Source organism: Anabrus simplex, chromosome 3 (genome assembly GCF_040414725.1).
Source record: "Anabrus simplex isolate iqAnaSimp1 chromosome 3, ASM4041472v1, whole genome shotgun sequence".
Classification (NCBI taxonomy): Eukaryota; Metazoa; Arthropoda; class Insecta; order Orthoptera; family Tettigoniidae; genus Anabrus; species Anabrus simplex.
In genome coordinates, this window is record NC_090267.1 from 223,787,743 (window position 1) to 223,806,275 (window position 18,533).

The 18,533-nt window shown below is 40.5% G+C and overlaps 1 protein-coding gene across 6 annotated transcripts in view; it reads right to left on the reverse strand.

Annotated features, from left to right (window-relative positions):
* 5PtaseI (inositol polyphosphate-5-phosphatase A) overlaps positions 1-18,533 on the reverse strand; it is a 589,076-nt gene that overhangs the window by 363,094 nt on the left and 207,449 nt on the right. For all 6 annotated transcript variants that reach the window (XM_067142880.2, XM_067142882.2, XM_067142879.2 and 3 more), the window contains exon 9: positions 2,807-2,891. In XM_067142880.2, coding sequence (XP_066998981.1) covers positions 2,807-2,891 — 85 coding nt within the window. The remainder of the gene's footprint in view (positions 1-2,806; positions 2,892-18,533) is intronic.

The following is an 18,533-nucleotide window of genomic DNA, read 5'->3' on the forward strand; positions in this document are numbered from 1 at the left end:
ACTCTCCATGTCAAAGAACACTGTCGCCATTACCTTTTCCTGCTGAAGGTTGGTTGGCCTTCTTTTGTGGTGTGATGTGGTGTGCACCTATTTCATCGATGTTATCTTTGTTTCAGGGTGGACCCAAGTTTCATCCCTGGGATGATTCGTTGCCCTCCACAGAATACCATTGGAAAAATGCCAGTGACAATTGGAAATGTTGTCCCTTGTGAACATCGGCGAGCAGATATGGGACCTATCTTTGACACAGTTTATGAAATCCAAGGTGCCGGTGAACAATGGAGAACACACTGCCATATGACATGTTCAGCATGCTGGCAATTTCCTGCAGTGTTATGCGCCGTTGCTCTCTAATGATCCCATCCACATGGTCAACATTTGCAATGTACTGGATGTTGCAGGCCTGCCTTTGCGATATTCGTCCGTGAGATCCTTGCGTCGAGCGTCAAATTGCCTACACCACTTTATAATACCTGGGCTAGAAATTGCACACTCACCATATACAGCAGTGATTTCACGATGAATGTTCGTTTAGCCCACAGAAATCTGATCATTGCACGCACATCCAATTTGGAGTGAACATCCAATTGACCCTAGCCCGCTCTGCAAACACAACACGACGGGATACTACACCAAGCTTCCTATCGGACATGTCAGCAGTTACTGTAGCTTGCTCTGCATTGGCCAAAGTCACGACACGCAGCGTGCTCTTGCGGCGAGATAGTGTAGCATATTTTTTTGATTCGCCCTCATATCTGCAGTGGCAAAGCAGGCTCTTTCTTTGCTCAATCATGAAGTGAAATTTGAGGAAACCACGGTTCTGGCTACCACTTGTCAGTATCATGTTCATCTCTACCGAGAAGTGTGGATGTGGAGATGAGCATGACAACAGTTAGAGAAGGAAAGAAGAGGGTGGCCTACAGTTTAGCAGAGTTTGATGAGCACTGCTTGCTAACCGATAATAGAAGAATGAAAGCACTGGGTTACACAATGCTGGTCTTGGAAACAGCAATCTGAGAGAAAAAATTTGATGGTGATCCCACCAACTAGCCTTCTCACATCAATGTGGTCTTACAATCCTGAATCAAAGCTTGTCAGTTGACATCAATCATGAAAGCCTGCACCAGTATAGTGTTGCTTGAATTTCTATGGCGGGTTCACTGCCTTCCGTGTCAAACAGCTCCTCAGTTGAAGCCACAAGGCTGACTGAATTTTGTTCCAGCACTCACTTAGGGATTACAATCCTTGGACAGGCCAAGAATTGAATTTAGTACCTCCAGGTAAGAGGCAAACAGGTTACCCCTATATAACGAGGCTGGTCTAATACAGTACTGTAGTTTATACATTTTGAATGGCAATATTTTCATAAAACCCCATATATGGTATTCAGATGCTGGCAATCTACTGTATAATCTGTGAAACTCAGAAGTAACACCTCATTAAATGCTAAAAATACAGGCTGATCATTGGATATCATCAGAACTTTTTGCATAACCTCAGAGAAGTGAAGTCAAAATATAATATTTTCAATTAATGTTTACATTTACATATCACATTTACAAAGGAAACATATAGGCCTAGAGGGGATATGAAACTGTTTGTGGATGACATAGTGATCTGGGGAGTCAACAATACAGAAGTGCAAATTCAACTAGATGCTTTAAATGACAATAGTAAAAAAATATGGTATGAAAAATCAGAGTGGAGAAGAGTAAAACGGTGGTGATGACAAGGGAAGAAAGAGAAGAAAGTATCAGGGGACAAAACCTTGAGGTTTTGCTTCAAATATTTGGGGAAATAAAATAATACAAGATACAAGGTTGGATAAGGAGATCAGCAGAAGGGTACAAGTGGGAAATACGTTCTACCAGAATGTAAGGAACTTGGTGTAGAACAAAGAAGTTCCTATGAAATATAAAGAGATACTGTACAAGATGTACTATACACCTACATACACATATGCATCAGAAACTTGGAAATTGCCAGTATGAGATGAGAGTAAAATTCAGGCCAGTAAGATGAAATTCCTGAGGAATATGGTAGGGAAGACAGGGAGAGGCAGAGTAGGAAATGTTGTGGTCAGGAAAGAAATAAGGGTATAAAAACTGAGTGATAGGATGGAGAAGAATAAATTGAGATGATTTGGACATGTTATGAGGATGAAGGAGAGAAGGATACCAAAACAAGTGTTGGAGGCTAAGATAGAGAGAAAGAGGGCAAGAGGGATGCCCTGCAAGATGGATAGACTCTTGTCAAGAACAGTATATGAAAAAGATGACTGGAATGGAATACAATTACTGAAGGGGAGTGGTGGAATGAGAGGCAACGGTGCAGAAGTACCACCAACACCACGACCTGGCAGATGCTGGACAAGGGGAAATAACGATGATGATGATGATGATGATGATGATGATTCACGTTGTTGCGAGGATCTCCTGGTTAAAAAATCTGAGAACCCAGACATCAAAAGCAACCACAGAGCAATGAGAAACTTTCAACAGGAAAAACACAGCTACAAGGCTTGTCAACAACCAAAGAAGAAGAAGAAGAAGAAGAAGAAGAAGAAGAAGAAGAAGAAGAAGAAGAAGAAGAAGAAGAAGAAGAAGAAGAAGCATTACATTAGTATCTGTTTAGGTTAACTGATTGTTCCTTTCCAATACCTGAATCAGCTAATAAATTAGGTACCTTACACATTACAACATAAAAATAAAATATAGCCATAGTTGCATAACAATTACCAACATTGAAAGCCTTCATTCCATCCATGCAGTAAAGTTTCTTTACTTTTATAACAAAGTATACTAACTTTGATCACTCCTTGAGTGTCGGTTCGAAAATTGAAGTCTCCAAAGACGAAGAATGGAACAGGTCCATATTCATCATTATGAAATCTGAAATGTTAGAAATAAAGGATTAGAGATGATGTAACGTGCTTATCAGATTAAAAGCTGTAACGATAAGATTACAAAAAAATAAATACTGATAACTGATTAATTTTGAACGAAAATAACCCCTTTATATCTATATATGGTAAATCAAATTTAATTTTGTCTGTACAATTTAAATTTTTGCATCATGGATTAGGTATACAAAAAAGAACATATATGCTGTTCAATTTTTATCTATCTGTTTGTTTGTTTGTTTGTTTGTTTGTTTTGATATCACAGGAAAATGGCTGAACACAATTTCTCGAAACTCTGTATTTAGGTTTAGGGATAGACAGGTAGTGCATCAGGCTGTATCTTATTTAATTAATATACAGTGGCGTAAGGGGGCCAAAACAGCGGGAATTATCGAATTTCTCCGCTTGTATCACCTGTATCAAAAAAATGTACCTGCCAATAGCTTGACAGAATTTGAGATTGCTTTTAAGGCAAAATTTTGGAACAGTGAGATTCAAGGGAGGGCTAAAGATAGAATCAATTTTGGTCAAAATAAAGCTCAGGCAAGTGAGGGACTGTTCGGTATTTCTTCGAAAATGTATTGCTTATTCAGAACTTAGATCATAACCTGTCTGAATGGGACCTACTAAGAATAATGTTACAACATTTTTCGGAGGAAGATAGATTGGCTGCATGTATGCAAAAAGTGGAGACCATTAAGCAAATGGAACAATTGTTAGAATGGTTTGATTCCTTGGGTTCTGTAGGAATGAATGACAGTCACGACAAAATTGCCAGAATGGAGGACAAACAGCCACAAAATCAGGAAAAATGGGGAAAACAGAACTGAAAATAAGCCTTTTTTCTGTTCTCTGAAGATAACTGTGCCCTCCTTTTTGATTCGTAGACGACATACTGAGATACAACTTGTCATGAAGACATCCTTCCAAACAAAACAATCAAACTGCTTCAGATTTCTACAGGTACCACGGGCACAATTCAACCATTAAATAAATTCTCCTTCTGGAAGTGGAAAGTTTTTTACCGCCAATTAACAGAAATTTATAATGTGAAATTCTAACTTCTCGTAAGAACCTCCATGCTCAGGGAGCAGAGCACTGGCTTCTCACCACCGGATTCCATGGTTCAAACTCCGGTCACTCCATGTGGAGTGGGACAGGTTTTTCTCTGAGTAGTCCGGCTTTCCTTGTCATCTTTCATTCAAACAACACTCTCCAATATCATTTCATTTCGTCTGTCAGTCATTAATCACTGCACCAATGGAATGCGACAGGCTTTGGCAGCCTGCACGATTTCTATCCTTGCCGCTAGATGGGAGCTTCATTCATTCCATTCCTGACCCAGTGAAGGACTGAATACAGGCTGAAGATTTTCATTTTCTTGCTTGCTTGTTCTTTTAAGGGGCCTAAAATCTGTTACGGAGTATTGTGGATGTGCAGAGGTGAAAGAAGGTGCTGGGGCGAACAGGTCTCAAAATACGAAATTAAAATTAAGATAAAATTTAACAAGGTTATATTTTCTTTTCAAGATCAATAAATAACAATTATAACAGGTACTCAGTAGCCTAGCAAGAGTTCGAGAGAGTACAATTACAGTGTTACAGGATTTGGGCTCCAAGAGCCAGACACACAATTCTTGAGCTATAAGCCCAACCTTACGATATACAAGATTCAACAAAGAGGCAGAAGACCCCAATCATGCCCAGGAGCTCTTGCTCCCAATTACACAGTAAAGCCTCCTCGAGGCACGCAGAAACAAATTTTAAGAAAGAGCGACCCGCTCTTAAGTTCAAGCCTATCAAAGGCCACACCAAACTCCACTTTCAAGTTGACCTCCAAACACAAATAACACAGGGGTAAAAATACCCAACCTACCGAGGCCTATTCAGTGAAGAAACAGGACAATTACGTGGCCTCCAAACTACCAACTTGAGAGGAGGCGAAACAGCACTCCTATTATACTTTACTAAAACCTACTTGGCACTAGGCCGCTAATGCAAGGGCTAATCCCATACTAAAGAGGTGACTTATATAAGAAAACGATTTACATTACATTAGAAGGAAAGAAACGGTTGTGAAAATAAGTTCACCTCAAAGCAATATGAGTGGGAGCTCGAGAGGGTTAAGCACTCTCTATCCCAAATTGTAGTTTAAAAAGATAGAATTGATACCAAGTGTCTTTACATTTTAGAGGAAAGTTACATGGTCAAAGGCTTCGGACCTGCCCCGAGAGTTAAACTGCTGAGCTAGCAAGAAAAGAAGTTATTAAAAGGCCATTACCTGGTGGTTGAACTGCTGCCCGAAGAACGAGGCGCTTCCCGCCCCCTGCTACATAATTTACACAATGATAGATGTTACTGAAGTGGCGCGGAGACCCGAAAATCAGCAGTTCATATACCCTCGTGGAAAGTTTGAGGCGTTTCAGGAATGAGAACACCCGCCCATAAGCCTTTTATTGGATAATGGCAAAAACTACTACACTAAACAAAGAAGAAACACCTTATTGGTGGAAAATTAATTACTGAAATTCCTTATTGGTCAAATTCAAAACTGGCAGAAAGAAAGGGTTAATATTGCCAACTTAAACAATGACTGAAAGAAATTTAACAAAGAACAAACTTATGAACCCAAAATTTCTCCAAAAACACAGTTCTTTCACTTCGCACTAGGGTGCACAATTGTAGTTCTTCAGTAGTGTCCTCTAGAAGAGAATGTTCACACTTCTTACTACAGGCAAAACAAAAATACATCGAAAACGACCCAGTTCAGAAAATTCAAAATTTACAAGTAGGGACATCTTCTGAGAAACTTGAGAATTAACACTGTAGATAAAGTTCAGGCTTCCTCCAGTAGAGGAGTTTCAACTGGCGCAAAGTTTGAATTAGCGGCGTGGAGGTGTACCACCCGGTACAGACCTCCCCCCCCCAAAAGTCCCTCCAAGGGGTAACACAGAAGAACATAACCTTTTGTTTTAAAACAAGGTCCAAGTTATGCTGTAGAAATAGAAATTAATTGCAAAAGGATTCACAAACAAGTTTTCTTAAAATGATTGGATCCAGTTTCAAAATTTCTTTGTAGTAACTTTTGAAGGAATGTATTTATGCTTGTAGAACTTGAATTCAGAAGGAAAAACTTTTAATACTTGAAAGTGAAGGAAAATTTTCTAAGTCCACCAAGTATTGCAGTAAAATCCAAAAAATGTAATAATTGTTGATATGAAATGTCCATGTAGCTGATTAAGTATATCAGTTGCAGATGACTTTGACGGCCAGACCAGCCGCCACTGCTTGAGTCCGGAGGAGGCCGCTCGGACCCCTCAAGTACCCTGAGATACTGCTTGCCCGCACTATGAGAGGAGTACTGGAGTTGAAGCACAACGCGCCCGCGGCGAACATACAGGTCGCGGGCAAGTTGCAGGTTGTGCGCCGCACATCAGCCTTGGCCGGGAGGACTCCGGCTCGCCGTACCCTGGTTGGCCTCACTGGAGAGGGGCGGGCCCATACCCCACCTCGGTGGTGGTACGGCGCCGCGCTGCTGCGGGGGCACTGAATCATTAAAGCTCGGCGGCAGAATTTTGTTGGACCATAATTATTTTAGGGTACAGTCTTTGTGGCGAGGTTGAGGGGCCAGCGGCGTGGAGATATTTATTTCAATCCAATAAGCCAGAGTTTTATGTTAGCAGGAGACGGGAGCATGGTAATGGCCATGGCAAGGACAGGATGGCAGTTTAACGGTTCGGGGAAGGTTTTACAAAAATGATTACATACAAGGAAACAGATTCCAAGGGCAGAAGGCCTTAAAAGTGAAAACCCCTCAAAAAAAAAAAAAAAATTCATATTTCTTTCAAAATTATATGAAGCAAGTTAGCACAGAAATTACACCGGTTTCACCTATGGCAGGTGAACCCTAAAGATCCTCTCGGTGGCTGGATTGCTTAGCAACAAGGTAACGGGTGTAAGGAAATCGAGAATAATACACGGCCCATGAAATCTGGGGGCAAGCTTGCCCGCGGGAACAAAATTTTTGACCATCACTTGGTCACCTACCTTCAAATTGGTTGGTCTCCATCCACGATCATATCTTTCCCTAACCTTTTCATGAGACACTTTAAGATTGGCTTTAGCCTTCTTCCAAAGATCTTTAATATTATCTGGATCTATTGTCTCGGGTAGAATGTCACTCAGAGACCAGAGGTTAGAGAGCGGCGTGTTGGGAACAAACTTGAACATCAAAGAAGCTGGAGTAAACTTATGAGATTCATGAACCGCCGAATTCAAAGCAAAAGCTAACCAATGCAGGGACGTGTCCCACCTAGAATGATCTTCATGATGATAGGCAATAAGGGCCGACCTGAGATTACGACTGACTCTTTCGGCAAGAGATGGTTGGGGATAATAAGCAGAAGTAGTCACATGACATATGGACAGATCGAAACAGAATTTACGAAATAGATTAGATGTGAAAGCCTTGGCATTGTCAGACACAATATATTGACACGGACCAAAAGAAGCAAAGATTGAATTTAAACAAGTAATGGTGGACTGAGCGGTAGCCAGCTTAGTCGGGAATAACCAGGAAAATCTTGTAAAAGCATCCACACATACAAAGATGAATTTGTTGGCATTTCCCTTTGACTGGGGGAAGGGTCCTACATAATCAATATACAGGCGTTCCATTGGGCGCGACGCTTGATGAGAAGACAAAAGGCCTACCTTGGTGGACATGGTTGGTTTACTAAGCAAACAAGATTTACAAGCCTTTACTAGTTCACGGATTTCACCGTCCATACCTTTCCAAATAAACATTTCACGAATCTTTTCACGGGTTTTAAAGATGCCTAAATGCCCCCCGAGTGGGGTCTCATGATAGTACTTGAAGATCATTGGTACAAGAACAGCTGGAGCTACAACTTTCATCATCTTATCATGCCTCGAAGGGCAACATAAAACACCATTCCTCAGTACATAAGGGACAACATGTTCCCCAGAAGAAAGGATTTCCATGATCGGAGCCAGCGTTGGATCTTCACGTTGATATTTCTCAAGGTCCCTAAAGAGCATGGGGGCATCTGTTAAGATGGCATTAACCTCAGATAGCATGGACTCGGGAGGTGATGAACTGTCGACCGTTTCATGGGTCTCAACGTCGTTGGAAAACATACGGCTGAGTCCATCTGCGACAACATTATCAGTGCCTCTGATATGCCTAACGTCAAATTGGAATGCCGAAATTCGGATAGCCCAACGGGCTATACGACCAGTACGACGCGGCCTACCTAAGACCCAGCTTAAGGCTTGATTATCCGTCTCCAGGTCGAATTTGACATGTTCCAGATAGAGACGGAACTTTTCTAAGGCAAATAAGACTGCCAAACCTTCAAGCTCATAGATGGAATACTTGGCTTCTTGAGCCGATAGAGTCCTAGATGCATAGGCGATGGGTCGCCTCCCTAGTTCAGTCTCTTGAAGAAGGACTGCAGCTACCGCCGACGACGACGCGTCGGTTTGGACGATGAATTTCTTCGAGAAATCTGGCATAGCAAGGACAGGGGCATTACAGAGAGCTAATTTCAGGTCTTCAAAAACGGCTTGTTGCGAAGGTCCCCACTCGAATTTTATGCCTTTCCTACGAAGAAGGTTCAAGGGCGCCGCTCTATTAGCGAAGTTAGGAATACATTTCCTGAAGAAATTCACCATACCAATGAACCTGGCGATACCTTTGATGTCCTTGGGAGGTTTAAAATCACGGATGGCCTGTGTTCTAGAATGATCGACTGCAACACCATCAGGCGACACAATATGCGCTAGGAATGACATGGAGGGCTTAGCGAAGGCAACCTTGGACAACTTCACAATTAACCCAGCCTTACGAAGGCGATTGAGAACTTCTCACAGATGATCTAGATGTTCTTCGAAAGTCTCCGAAAATGTAGGATGTTAAAAGGTTTTTTTTTTTTCACCTATTCAATACATATAAATTTTATAAATTAGGAATTTATTGTAGATTCCACTTGAGACATGTTTCGCCCTTCATTGAGGGCATCATCAGTCAAAATATCACCTCAAGGTAAAAAATCAGGTAACTGGTTAGTAGTAGACATGTACAAATTATTACATATTATTAACAACATATAAAAATTAAGTATGGGAAAAAATTTGCACAAAAGTGATGGTTGAACATGTAGGTTTAGATGAAAAGTCAGCACCAATGCCTAAAAATAACAAAGTAGAGTTCTGCAGTGGTGCTCTGGAGAAACAGTTGACGCAATCATATGAAAATAAAAAGTTTAAAAAATATTTACAATAAAACAATTAAGGGAGAAAAGGTGTAGTGTTTGGCATCAATGTTAGTAACCAAAAATTGATGTCAAAGGTTGGTAACTATACAGTATTTACATAGTTCAATTGAACAGTTGAGATAAAGTTTTTTAAAAATATTTACATTTAACATTCAGCGTAAATGTTTGTAATAAAAACTAATGTTAATGATTGGTAACTATATAGTAATTACATTATCTAATTGAAAGTTGGGAATTTACAATTATATACATATTTACACAAGAGCAGCTGGTGCGCAAGGATAAAAAATTTTAGTACCAAGTGCGTCCTGATGTTTTAGAGGTTGGAAGAAAGAATTAGCATTGACATTTCAGAAATATGTAGAGCAGATTATTTTAGTTAAAAATCACCGGGGGTAGGGGAAATTTTTATAGCCAAATGAGGTTTTATAGGCATCAAGCTGAAAGTTTTCCAGTTGAAGCGCCGAGATCGGGACGGAGACTGGTCAGTGTGGCTGGAGATTCATGGGTAATCCGTGCGTTTGAACGACAACAATGGTGACAGTTAAAGTGGGTAATTGCTAATTAGGAAAAATGTTGTGGGTTGAAACTTCTGCTTATTCTTTTAGTTGACTTCTGTAGCATCGATTGTGATGTGGAGACATCGGTGTGAAATGCCGGTGAGACAAAATGATATTGTTCCGTGGAATAAAATAAGGCGGACTACGGGATGAAGTTGTTGGTCTTTACTGGTCTGGTGAGATAGAATAGAGTTGCTTGTGTTGTGGACTGCTGTGGAGAGATTAGAAAGTATACGGCAACTGCAGAGTCAGAGCGTTAAAGCTGAGGTGAGGTATCTTCATATTCTGACTGCGAAGAGGAGCCAAGGGAACCAAACCAAGCACATCACACCACAATAAGAACAATGATACTACATCCATTATTTCAAACAACACCCCTACTACCATCAATTTGTCTGACACCACCTTCTCTGACATAGGAATGAACCTCCTAAACAGAGGCCTTAAACACAATTGGCCTAACCCCAATACTATCGATGACCTAACCACCACTATTGCAGAAGTAGAATCCAACATTAGTAAACAGATCACCACAGAGAAACAAAATGACATCAGACACGAAATAAAAAAGAAACTGCCCTCCCTAGTTAATGAGTTAAAAACCAACAAAAACAGTACCCTCTCAAAACAAATCCATGCCTTAAAGACCAAAATAAACACCAATAACGTTATAGTAACAAAAGCCGACAAAGGTAACACAACTGTACTCATGAACAAACAGGACTACATAAAAAAAACTGAAGAATTCTTCTCCGACACAACCTACACCACCATCAACAAGGATCCTATACCAAAAGTACAACGCAACTTGAAAACCCTTCTCAAAAATTCAACTTTCCTCTTAAATGACCATGAAATCTTTAAACTAGTCAACATGAATCCAACTTTACCCACAGCCAAGTCCTTACCCAAAACCCACAAAAAAGACATCCCCATCCGACCAATTATCAACAGTAGAGGCAGTCCAACATACAAAACTTCAAGATTTCTACACTACTTTCTCAAAAAACACTACAAATTCAACAACAAATACCCCATTAAGAACTCAATTGACCTATGTCAAACCCTGAATAAATTTACACTGCAACCAAACCACATTCTATGTTCCTTTGACATCACTAACATGTATCCGAACATCCCAGTTCTCGAAACCATCAACATCATAAAAAACAACCTCTCCAAACACAGTGGACTAAGCAAAATAGAAATTGATGAGTTCATTAAAATATTAACCTTTGTATTGAACAATAATTACTTCACGTTCAACAACAAGATTTACCATCAAAATGGCTTAGCTATGGGAGACCCTATTTCTGGCATTCTAGCGAACATCTATATGGACAACTTAGAACACAATAAAATTATAAACTCCATCGATGGTATTCATCTTTGGCTCCGCTATGTCGACGACACACTAGTAATCATCGATAAACAGTGCAACAACAGCGACAACATCCTCACATTCCTAAACACTTTAGACAACAACATAAAATTCACAAAAGAAGATGAGGACAATGGCTCCATCAATTTTTTAGACATCAACATCACACGAATGGACAACGCTTTTGAGTTTCAAATACACAGAAAACCCTCCTTCACCCCACTAACAATAAACAATAATTCCTTACACCCAAACTCCCATAAACAAGCCCCTTACTACAGTTTAATATACAGAGCTTTAAAAATCCCCCTTTCACCTACCAATCTGAAAAAAGAACTTGATTACATAACAGATATTGCCAAGTTCAATGGCTTCAACACCAACATGATCAACAAAATCATCAACAAAGTAAAACTAAAATTAACAACAAATCTTTCCCCAATAAAACCCAATAAACACAAATACGCAACTTTCACATACACTAATCCAGTTATCCACCAGATAGCCAACCCCCTAAAAAAGCACGAAGTCAACATTGCTTTCAAAACGCAGAACACGAACCAGAACATATTTTTCAACCAGAACTCTATCAACCCAAGAAGAAACCTCTACGCGGGCTCAGGTATTTACAGACTCACCTGTTCACAATGCAACTCCTCGTACATCGGACAAACTGGCCGAAGCTTCCAAACCCGTTATTTAGAACACTACAATGCCCAAAAACATAATAAATTTTCCGCAATGAGCACCCACATGAGGGACACTGGCCACCACTTCACCACAATAGAACAAGACTTAACAATCCTAAAAAAAGTCGAGAAGGGCAAACTAATGACTGAGTTTGAGAACCTATACATCTATCTAGACCAACACTTCAACAAGGATAAAAACCTCAACGAGATAATAGATTTAAAAAACCCCCTTTATGAACAAATTCCCACCTTACTACAAAAAATAAATTTTCAAGGCAACAACTTGTCTAAAATCTTCAATACCACATTAACTAACTCACCCAGCACGTCGACAATTACCCCCCTACCCCCCACCTCCCCCTTTCCGACCAATTCCCCCACACACAACGACAGCAAGCCCACACGTCCTCCCACCCAAGCACCCCCCCCTCCACCACGACCCCACCGATACAACACGAGAAATAAGAACCACTCGACCTTCAAAAACAATACAACACCCAACACAAGCAAATAACATTCATCACATTAACTAAAGGCATCAATATTATCCGCATAACTTTCGGTTCCTTATCCCCCCCCCTCTTTTTATAAACCAACACTACATCAACCTGCACTCCCAATACACAACTAGCTCGCCCCTCCACTCTACCTTCCTCCATTCTGACAGCTCACCTTTGCGCATGACTCCGCCCATGCCCCTCCCCCCCAAAGCTATCCACTCCTCCCGCCGCCATTGCTAACCGCATGTGCGTATTACCGACTGAGCCGCCTCCTTAGTTCACCAAACTCATCAACAATCACCTCTCAGCGACACATCAGGTACGTAACATAACATTCACTCTTCATTACTTACCATAAACCTTTCTTACACACAAACTAATACTATTAACGTCTCAATTACAGATAACTTCCACTTCTTACAATACAACTTTCAACAACTCGCCGGAACCCAGTGCACATCGGCACAAATATGGTGGGCCACTACGGCTCCTCTTCGCAGTCAGAATATGAAGATACCTCACCTCAGCTTTAACGCTCTGACTCTGCAGTTGCCGTATACTTTCTAATCTCTCCACAGCAGTCCACAACACAAGCAACTCTATTCTATCTCACCAGACCAGTAAAGACCAACAACTTCATCCCGTAGTCCGCCTTATTTTATTCCACGGAACAATATCATTTTGTCTCACCGGCATTTCACACCGATGTCTCCACATCACAATCGATGCTACAGAAGTCAACTAAAAGAATAAGCAGAAGTTTCAACCCACAACATTTTTCCTAATTAGCAATTACCCACTTTAACTGTCACCATTATTGTCGTTCAAACGCACGGATTACCCATGAATCTCCAGCCACACTGACCAGTCTCCGTCCCGATCTCGGCGCTTCAACTGGAAAACTTTCAGCTTGATGCCTATAAAACCTCATTTGGCTATAAAAATTTCCCCTACCCCCGGTGATTTTTAACTAAAATAATCTGCTCTACATATTTCTGAAATGTCAATGCTAATTCTTTCTTCCAACCTCTAAAACATCAGGACGCACTTGGTACTAAAATTTTTTATCCTTGCGCACCAGCTGCTCTTGTGTAAATATGTATATAATTGTAAATTCCCAACTTTCAATTAGATAATGTAATTACTATATAGTTACCAATCATTAACATTAGTTTTTATTACAAACATTTACGCTGAATGTTAAATGTAAATATTTTTAAAAAACTTTATCTCAACTGTTCAATTGAACTATGTAAATACTGTATAGTTACCAACCTTTGACATCAATTTTTGGTTACTAACATTGATGCCAAACACTACACCTTTTCTCCCTTAATTGTTTTATTGTAAATATTTTTTAAACTTTTTATTTTCATATGATTGCGTCAACTGTTTCTCCAGAGCACCACTGCAGAACTCTACTTTGTTATTTTTAGGCATTGGTGCTGACTTTTCATCTAAACCTACATGTTCAACCATCACTTTTGTGCAAATTTTTTCCCATACTTAATTTTTATATGTTGTTAATAATATGTAATAATTTGTACATGTCTACTACTAACCAGTTACCTGATTTTTTACCTTGAGGTGATATTTTGACTGATGATGCCCTCAATGAAGGGCGAAACATGTCCTCAAGTGGAATCTACAATAAATTCCTAATTTATAAAATTTATATGTATTGAATAGGTGAAAAAAACAAACCTTTTAACATCCTACATTCAGTATCTTCAATACGGATAACAATGATTTTTATCACTTGCAGTCTCCGAAAATACGACATCATCAAGATAGTGGTTCAAGTACTCAAATTTGATGTCGGAGAAGACCCTATCTAGTAGCCTCGTAAGCACAGCTGCTCCGGTGGGGAGCACGAAAGGCACGCGGTTGTATACATACAGATTCCAATCCGTGGCAAACGCTGTAAGATGTTTAGACTCTTCAGCTAGAGGAATTTGATTATAGGCTTGATTCAGGTCCAAGATGGTGAAGAACTTAGCTTTGCGAAACCATGAAAAACAAGAATGAAGGTCAGGAAGGGGCACAGATTGTAACACCACCTTCCGATTGAGAGCCCTATAATCAATGACAGGCCTGAAGCCACCTTGGGGTCTCGGGACTAGAAAAATAGGTGAAGAATACGCTGACTTAGAGGGCCGAATAATACCATCCTTTAACATTTGATCAATGATTTCTTTCAGAGCCTTCATTTTAGGTGGAGATAGCTTATAAGGTGGAAAACGGACAGGAATCGAATCCGTGACCTCAATTTTGTATTCGATCAGGTCAGTAACACCAAGAGTATCATAGAACACCTCTGGAAACGACTGACACAGCTTACAAAAACTATCAGCCTGCTCCTCAGGTAGATGTCTAAGGTCTAACAACATCTCATCCTGGGTAGGCGAAATAGATGAACATGATGCAGAATTACATTTCAATACGGGGATTTTATAATTAGACGCAAATTTGAAAGTGCACGACCTACTCTGAAGATCGAGCACAAGACCAGTGTGAGAAATGAAGTCAGCTCCCAATATGATGGGGCAAGACAAGTGCTTGGCCACAAACAATTTAACTTTCCAAGTAAATTTTAAAATATGAATTTTACCATATAAGGAACCTAAAATTTCTAATGGAGAAGAATTAGCCAAAACATATTGAACAGAAGATGAGCAATAGTCAGGAAGTTTACAAATAGATTTCAATTTCGAATACCATTCAGCCGAAATGATAGAACAAACACTGCCAGAGTCTAATAGACCTGTTACAGGCTCATTATTTAATTCAATTTTGAGGAAGGGCACAGGTGCGGGGGGATCCGCCGCAATCCTAAGACATTCTCTGGGGCATTCAAAAGATAAATTTGAAGACTGAGTCTTCCCTGAATTTTTGACCTGTTTACCAGGGGCTGAGCCTCGGAAAGATGGATTAGTCGACTCAGCCGAAGCCACTAGTCACTTTTGATTGTTGTTGGAAGGTGCACCAGAAGTTGAGCAGGAGGGGGTGCTATTCAAATTTGGGCAATACTTGGCGATATGTGAGAAAGCGCCACATTTAAAACAGCCTCGAGATGACCCTGCTCCATTTCTTGTCCCACTAGACTTGATTGATGGGCACTTGTTCCGAAGATGGTCAGGCGACCCACAAGCGTAACATTTACGGAGTGTGGTGGGTCGGAGAGGTGGAGGCCGAAAACTACTAGAGGTTGGAGGGGGTTCTTTCACGACACGCAAGGTATCGGCGTATCTAACTCCTTCCGCTGAGACGGCCATAGCCTCAAGCTCGGCGAAGGTTTGCGGACGTGACGTAAAACACAAGTATGATCTGTAAGGTGGTGAAATACCTTCTACAATAGCCTGAACAATTTGATCTCCAGGAAAATGAAGAGCAAACACCCTGGTATAGAACTTAATATCTTGGATGAAATCTGCCAAGTTTTCATCCAACCGCCGTACACGATAATAGTATTTCTGAGTAAGTGAGGACCTTGCCCTAGCCGGAATGAAGTTAGCTAGCAAGTGGGCGTGGAAGTCTTCAATAGATGATTGTTCGGCAATGGCTCTTACTATTTTGTCTGAGAGAACACCAATTGCATAGGGATAAATTATCTGCAAAATTTGACACGGTGAAAGAGAAAACACAAGAGGATGGTCCTGAAACTCAACTAAAAACTGTAAAAATGCAATTACGTCACTGGTAGAGTTAACCGAAAACTTAGAGATACCTCTAAGCAACATTGCTAATGGATGCGGCAAACTACTGAATCCTGGTGACATAGTAGGTAGAGGTTTAAGTGGTGAAGAAGCTAATTCAGAACGTGCATTGTTCAACGAGGTACGACGCTCAGATTCGTTGTCTAATGGGGCAGAGATTTGTTGAGCTCCAACAGTTTTCCTAGGGACTTCTCCCTTAGGAGACTCTTCCTCGCTACCTACATTCGCCGTAGAGGGTTGATCAGTTTTGGGAGGAACTTCCCCAGTTAACAATTGGGTCACCTTACTAGACAATTCGGAAAGATAATCAAGAATAACACTAGCTTCCTTCCTTTGAATGTCATTCAACTTCAGAGACAATAGATCGTTAACTCTATTAGAAAAATGAAATAACCTTGCTTGCACACGTTTAATTTGATTAGGAGAAGGGTCATTTTCTTCAAAACAACTAACTACAGATGCTAGCTCAGTAGTATTATCATTGATCGTGGAGAGAGCGTCGTCAATTTCTTTCTCTCCCAAAGTCGGGATTGTAATAGGCAAATCAAGGGAATCTTTTAGTTTATTGGAGCCGACTGCAACCGTGCCTCCAGATTGAACGTTTCTAAGAGATAGTTCATAGATTAATTCCTCTTTACGCAAATAGAAAGGATGAAGAACCTCGCGAGGGCCGGACATGATGACAGAACAATTTTGAAAAAGGAAAAATCAAAAAATTCCAGCAACTGAGAAAATTGTTCGAGTTCAAAAGCAAAGCAATGTTTAGCCGTCAAAAGGGGATAAATTGAGACCCATTCAACCACGCTGTGCTACCACTTGTTATGGAGTATTGTGGATGTGCAGAGGTGATAGAAGGTGCTGGGGCGAACAGGTCTCAAAATACGAAATTAAAATTAAGATAAAATTTAACAAGGTTATATTTTCTTTTCAAGATCAATAAATAACAATTATAACAGGTACTCAGTAGCCTAGCAAGAGTTCGAGAGAGTACAATTACAGTGTTACAGGATTTGGGCTCCAAGAGCCAGACACACAATTCTTGAGCTATAAGCCCAACCTTACGATATACAAGATTCAACAAAGAGGCAGAAGACCCCAATCATGCCCAGGAGCTCTTGCTCCCAATTACACAGTAAAGCCTCCTCGAGGCACGCAGAAACAAATTTTAAGAAAGAGCGACCCGCTCTTAAGTTCAAGCCTATCAAAGGCCACACCAAACTCCACTTTCAAGTTGACCTCCAAACACAAATAACACAGGGGTAGAAATACCCAAACTACCGAGGCCTATTCAGTGAAGAAACAGGACAATTACGTGGCCTCCAAAATACCAACTTGAGAGGAGGCGAAACAGCACTCCTATTATACTTTACTAAAACCTACTTGGCACTAGGCCGCTAATGCAAGGGCTAATCCCATACTAAAGAGGTGACTTATATAAGAAAACGATTTACATTACATTAGAAGGGAAGAAACGGTTGTGAAAATAAGTTCACCTCAAAGCAATATGAGTGGGAGCTCGAGAGGGTTAAGCACTCTCTATCCCAAATTGTAGTTTAAAAAGATAGAATTGATACCAAGTGTCTTTACATTTTAGAGGAAAGTTACATGGTCAAAGGCTTCGGACCTGCCCCGAGAGTTAAACTGCTGAGCTAGCAAGAAAAGAAGTTATTAAGGCCATTACCTGGTGGTTGAACTGCTGCCCGAAGAACGAGGCGCTTCCCGCCCCCTGCTACATAATTTACACAATGATAGATGTTACTGAAGTGGCGTGGAGACCCGAAAATCAGCAGTTTATATACCCTCGTGGAAAGTTCGAGGCGTTTCAGGAATGAGAACACCCGCCCACAAGCCTTTTATTGGATAATGGCAAAAACTACTACACTAAACGAAGAAGAAACACCTTATTGGTGGAAAATTAATTACAGAAATTCCTTATTGGTCAAATTCAAAACTGGCAGAAAGAAAGGGTTAATATTGCCAACTTAAACAATGACTGAAAGAAATTTAACAAAGAACAAACTTATGAACCCAAAATTTCTCCAAAAACACAGTTCTTTCACTTCGCACTAGGGTGCACAATTGTAGTTCTTCAGTAGTGTCCTCTAGAAGAGAATGTTCACACTTCTTACTACAGGCAAAACAAAAATACATCGAAAACAACCCAGTTCAGAAACTTCAAAATTTACAAGTAGGGACATCTTCTGAGAAACTTGAGAATTAACACTGTAGATAAAGTTCAGGCTTCCTCCAGTAGAGGAGTTTCAACTGGCGCAAAGTTTGAATTAGCGGCGTGGAGGTGTACCACCCGGTACAACATCGAATGTCATCGGCTCCGATTTTCATTTTCTAACTTCTCATAATGATGTTAAAGTTGAGGTTTACCACAGAAACACAATCACTGGGTGAGTTGGCCGTACGGTTAGGAGCGCACAGCTGTGAGCTTGCATCTGGGAGATGGTGGGTTCGAGCCCCACTGTTGGCAGC